The sequence below is a fragment of the Rhagoletis zephyria genome, unplaced genomic scaffold (genome assembly GCF_001687245.7).
Source record: "Rhagoletis zephyria isolate East Lansing unplaced genomic scaffold, Rhagoletis_zephyria_1.1 Rzeph_scaffold_00253, whole genome shotgun sequence".
Lineage (NCBI taxonomy): Eukaryota > Metazoa > Arthropoda > Insecta > Diptera > Tephritidae > Rhagoletis > Rhagoletis zephyria.
The window spans coordinates 330822-336821 of NW_016157337.1; the positions used below are offsets into that span (position 1 = coordinate 330822).

The window sequence follows — 6000 nt, forward strand, 5'->3', positions numbered from 1 at the left end:
GTGACGTTTAACGCATTTCTGTCTCACGAAATCCCTGTGACAGCAAACCAAATAATAGTTGCCTTTTTTACGCACAGAAATCAGCAAAAGAGAGGAAATTCAGAGACCGAAAATGACATCTGAACTTGCAAGTTTTATTGGATTTTTACTGGATAAATTTTTACTAGTAACTATCATGATACAAAAAAGAAGGTAATTTCACTTATGACGTTTATACTTTTCATAAATTGCTCGAGTATCACTGCACCTCAACAAATAAATTTTATTATTTTTTAAAGGAATTTTTTATGCATTAAAAAATAACAACACGCAAGGTAAATTTACTTAATTCATCGTATTAACATAGCTGTTAATAAGTGAGTGCTAATTTAATATACCTTAAATTACCTTACCGCAAAAAAATTTGGCATTATATGCAGTGTTGCTTGATATATTATTATAGATATTAGGATGTTGCTTTAATTTGGATCCTTTTTAGAGGACATATGAACAAAGGAATAGTTAACAAGTAACATATCGTCAATGAAAGCACTATGGAAGCATAAACTTAGAGGGAGGTAAAAAATTTACAAATTCTTAGAGCTCCTTGTTTTAGTTTATAGACAGATAAACTACTCGCTCTACTGCTGCTGGTGCAGCGTTTCGCTTAGATTGGGCACATCCGTCCCGAGGCTGAAAATTTTCCTCCGAAAAGCTGTTGGAACAAGCAAACAACTCCTTGGTGAAGTTACCATGCACGTGGCCATCCCGAAATATGCAGCTAATCGTACTAAATAATGATGAAAATAATTGCATAAACAAACATATTATCCATGTGCATTACGCAATGTAATAGGAGTATTTTGCTAGCCTTCCGTTTTATAATTAATTTTAGAAATAAACCACTAAAAGGCCGCTATAAAATGATGCTCAAAATATATTCCTTGAAATAATTTTGGAATAATTTTTTCTTTAAGTAAAAAACCACTTTTTTGGTTTCTTCAAAGAATATGGTAGCTTCAATTTAAAAGAAAACGTCAAAAGCACAGTTTACGTCAAATGGGAGCAATGGCGGATAAGAAGAAGAAGTGAAACTACCTTTAAATATTTGTATCATGGTAACTATTTGCCAGTAAGAAAGCAGCTGATGGCATTATGCTTAGTGCACTTCGCACTAACAAAACAATTGTAGTTTCAATAAATAAAATAAACCTATTTAAATATACATATAATAAGACAGGAAATACTATTTTTCTTAGAAAATTGTATAGGAAAATAATGGTAGCCACAGCTAAATGTATAAGAATGTTTATATGCTTCAAAATGTATAACAATGTTTATATGCTTTTAACTTACCTAAAAAATCCTCTTCTTAACCGTTATCTTTATTTATTATATAGGTATATCTGTTTTTTTTTATTCGTAAAGTGTTACTTAAATTTAATTACTGTTGCTACTATTACTATATTATTCCGTACTTTATTTAATTTGATTTTAGTTGAAGTTAATTTTGTAATTTTTCTGGATTATTTGTACACTGAAAGGAGCTCGCGGTTTACTGCATTTAACAAGTTAATAAATGAAATGAGATGAAAAAATAATACGTTTTGCATTTCCATACTTTCTTGCATGTTTCTCTCACTGGGAGTAAATGTTGCGTTACTTTCAGAAATTCGCTTACTGGAAAGTTACCAGATAGTTCTTTAATGGAAAGTACGAAACCACGACTAATGTAATTCTTAACAGAGATGCCTAAGACCATGCAAAATTTACACATGTATAAGTATAAGAAAGTTAAAGGTAGGGCCTTGTAAAACATTTCAAATAATTCACAATAGAATCGATCATACCAGTGTCTGAAACTATATTTCTAACGCCGGCAGATATAAATAACTTGGGGCGTTTTTTACGTCCTTTGTCAAATTATGCTGGGCTAGCCGTAAATCATACTAAGTTTGGCCCGTCTTGAGATCGGGGCACCTAGACCATTTAGATAATCAATTTATATTTTAAATTGCAGTGTAATTGTGGCTGAAGTCTCTCGCATTCCGGGAAGTTAGTTCAAAATCGATTGAAAATTTCCGCGGGATGAGCAAATTAAATAAAAGCTTGTAATAAAACAAACATAAACTGAAAAAAATGCTCATAAGCTAAATTAAAATTTCAAAAACTCTTTAAGCAGCCGCACAGTAGAATCATACGGCGTACGTATTTAATAAAAAAAAACATTAAAGGATAAAGTCAAACCCCGTTTTCCTAATATTAAAATTAAATTTTTTTATTCCAGCATGTATTACTATTTCCCTTTAGTCATCGCAAATGTCAACTCACTTTATCCCTTCCCAAGAGATTGATATGGAGCTTATGAAGAATACACTTAACCAAATGTGACCAAATAACATAGTCTGCAGGAATAAACCATTTGACTTATTTGTAGGGGATGATGGTAAGAATATCGTTCAGAAGCCATGGATTATCGGAATGCATAGAGTGTAAATTTAGTTCAACGAATACGTGATGCCAGCTTTTTTTTCATCCCTTTTGAGGAAATCTGCCTGTTAATCATTCGAAAGTGTATGCAGAACATGAGAATAACAACGGGCATAATATAATGTATAGAGAAAAAATTGCAGTGTTTGGAATTGAAAAGTTACACGATATGCATTTATGCAGAAGTGTACATGCATAAATAGTATGTGTGTAGTAGGGGTGTTGCGAATGTGGAATTTTAGACATCCGCGGATGCGAATACGGATGCGGATGTCTAACAGCTAACATCCGCGGATGCGGATTTCAAGTATTTTTAAGAAAAAATTAAATTAAGTTATTTAGGGAAATAAAAAAATGGAAAACTTAGTAATTTTTAATAATGTTTATTTTATTTAGTACTTGAATTTAAAAACTGGAACATTATATTAAATAAAAAGTAATGAGAATTGCATTGAGGATGAAAATATAGGATGTATCCTCCTAACTTTAATCTCCACTTGAAGAATCTAGCATAACGGCGAGATCGTTGTTTAAACACCGCTTACAAGCCAAAGCAGATGTGTCAGGTTTTTCCAAAGCTTTTTAAAAAGTATTCTTCATTCTCATTCCTTTGGCTGTTTCAGAATTTGGGGTACCTGTAACGTATTTAGTTTTTGTAATTCATTTTCAATGCTTCTTCTGTGCACTGTAATTTTAATTTTTTATAATAAAGTAATTTGTGCTTGGAGTAAGCTAAATATATAGGTAGATATGGAAAATAAATTATTATTTTCCAGGAATGAAAATTTGTTTAACTAAATCGTGGCTGCCAGCCGAATCGGATCAGAATATGGTTATATTTTTATCTCAGATAGGCTGAGTTCCAAAACGTCAGTTGCAAAGCAACTATACAAAGTCACGCATTCCTAAATGCAAATGTGTAATTTTTGACGATGTGACATGCCCCAAAATGTATCGTAAAAGTTATCAATGCGTATACAGAAGCAAACTGCGCATCGCTAAGCTAATTGATACTTTCATGACATTTTGAAGTAAACAATGGCCGACGTCGAAGGGTAAGATTACATTATTCTATCTTAATACATTGCTATATTGAATAAATTAAAAATGCAGTGTATATTGTTGCAATGTGTCGCACCTCTGCATATACAAACAGTTGGAATATCGCAGTATAACAGTTTCCAAACATTGTATTGATACGTTTTGGAAGTCAGCCATAGTTACGTAATTCTTACCTAATTAAAGGTCAGACCTATAGCTTATTTATTATTAATTATTGTAATCACGGATGATGAGGGTCTCAGATAGTTACGTAATTCTTACCTAATTAAAGGTCAGACCTATAGCTTATTTATTATTAATTATTGTAATCACGGATGATGAGGGTCTCAGATAGTTACGTAATTCTTACCTAATTAAAGGTCAGACCTATAGCTTTTTAATTATTTGAGCAGCGATTCTCTTTATAGGCAAGCGTTCATCATTTCTGCTGGAAATCCCCGTTGAAGAAACTTACTCTTTGACTTTAAATAGCAAAGAACAAAGGCATACCGGGAGAGTTTTACCACAGAAGTTTTTAGCTAAGGATCCAATGTATGTATATCCATATGAAAAAAATATTGTCCGACAAGTAAACAAAATTACTGTTTTTGAAATGTTTGCTAAAAATAAATTCCCCAAAGAGCCCCATTTGAAATGATTGAAAAAAATATATGTAACATCAAAAGCAAATCACGAAAATTTGGTTTAAAATTACAGTGCACACTTAGTTCTTTCATTTCTAGTAGCTTTTTTAAGATTGGTCCAGAAAAATCATAGTAAAAAAAGAAACCAATGCTGCCTGCAAAACAAAAAAAAAAACACAGAAAACAAAAAAAAATATTATTAAAAGGACAAAGTTCTCTTTGACGTACGTCAAAAGTCAAGTAGAAGTGGGAACTTGTATGACTGCCCATTGATAGCTCGGTTATATAGCTTAAGAAATAATATGTTTAGAGACACTTTTATCAAAATTCTATATCTATCTCTATATGACATTTGACCAGTTTTGGTACACAAATACTCCAATGTGCGGCGCCCGGGTAACACGACCACAGGCAAAACATATTGGCTAAAATTTGTCATTTTGTTTGCCATATATACGTTTTATCGGTGCACTTTTACAACATTCGCATTCGTAAAAGCTCCGCATTGATTATTACGAATGCGAAAGCGAATGTAAATGTTAAAATGAATGCGGAAGCTCCGCGGTTGTGAATGCGAATGCGAATGTTCGGTCGAGAGAAAATTTTGGGTGTACCGCTTAATCGCGTTTTTTGCTAAAACTTTCTTTTTTTATGTCTGATTTTTAAAATCGGTATATGGCGTTGTGAAGACCTCGCAGGACTATAATTGGCCATCAAACAGTTTTGGCCTTCAAACCCGTTTTAATTTATACCTACACTAATTTTGGAATTACTATCCCTAGATTTTTGTTTTCATACTGTAAATCTAAAGCTCTCAAAAAAACGGTGACGACCTTGCCAAAAATTATTAGGCTTTATTCAATTACAGATCTGAGCGAGGCCTTTTCGGTGACAAAATAATTAAAAAAATCGGGTAGCAAATAAGAAAGTTATAGTTAGCGGGTGCATAAAAATAAAATTTTTGCACCCAAAATTTTTTCTCGACATAAATATTCAAATAAAACTGGCACACGCTAAATTTTTTATCGTGATACGCCTTAATGTGCATACATACCTACATACAGGCATATATAACATGCATAACTACATATCTATGGTTAGGCTAAAATTCATAAATATTTGTGCCTTTAAAAAAGTATAGTCATAGTAGTATAATTGCGATCTAAAGTAACTCATAATCTTTATTAATCGATAAAATAGAAACAATAGCTGCGTTCCAGATGCTTCAAGATTTGCAGGTTTTTACAGGAAGTCGTTCCAGGTGACCACCTCCCATAAGGTTTATTAATGGAGAAAACAGCTGTTCCTGCAAATCGTGAATTTCGTGAATATCGTGAAGCATCTGGAACGCAACTAATAATAGCAAACTAACCTGTAGATGAGTTTCCGGCGAACGCTTCTTTTGAAAAATCCTGAACAACCATTGCAGGCTAAAATCCCATAGTGTTTTCCAGAGCTGGTATCTCCACAGACCACACAGATCAAGCCTAAGTTTTGATTTTTCGAACGCGCAGTTGCCATGGATCCGGCCTGCTCAGCGCATACAGCCGAATTCACCGTTGAATGCTGACTCCAAGGGACCAATCGATTCTGTGGCGAATAGCAAACTCTGTTTGTGTGCGTGCTAAGTATTTCTGCAATAAATAAATACACTTGCTAAGTTGGTTTCAATTAAATTCTGTTTTATTGAATTGCAAATGCTCAAATGCTATTACTCTTTGTACTATCCGCCCTCTCACCGACTCTATCCTCTTACATATTTAACTTGTACATATACTTGTACAGTTGACTTTGCATGCAACATGCGTATACATACATATGTACACGTATTCGCTGCCACAATTCT

General features: G+C 33.2%; 1 protein-coding gene across 1 annotated transcript in view; it reads right to left on the bottom strand.

The window, feature by feature from the left end:
* Positions 1-5784, bottom strand: part of Hr51 (photoreceptor-specific nuclear hormone receptor 51) — a 301348-nt gene extending 295564 nt beyond the window's left edge. The window contains exon 1 of the mRNA XM_017609752.1: positions 5527-5784. Coding sequence (XP_017465241.1) covers positions 5527-5675 — 149 coding nt within the window. The 5' untranslated portion in view covers positions 5676-5784. The remainder of the gene's footprint in view (positions 1-5526) is intronic.
* Between the last annotated feature and the right edge of the window lie 216 nt (positions 5785-6000).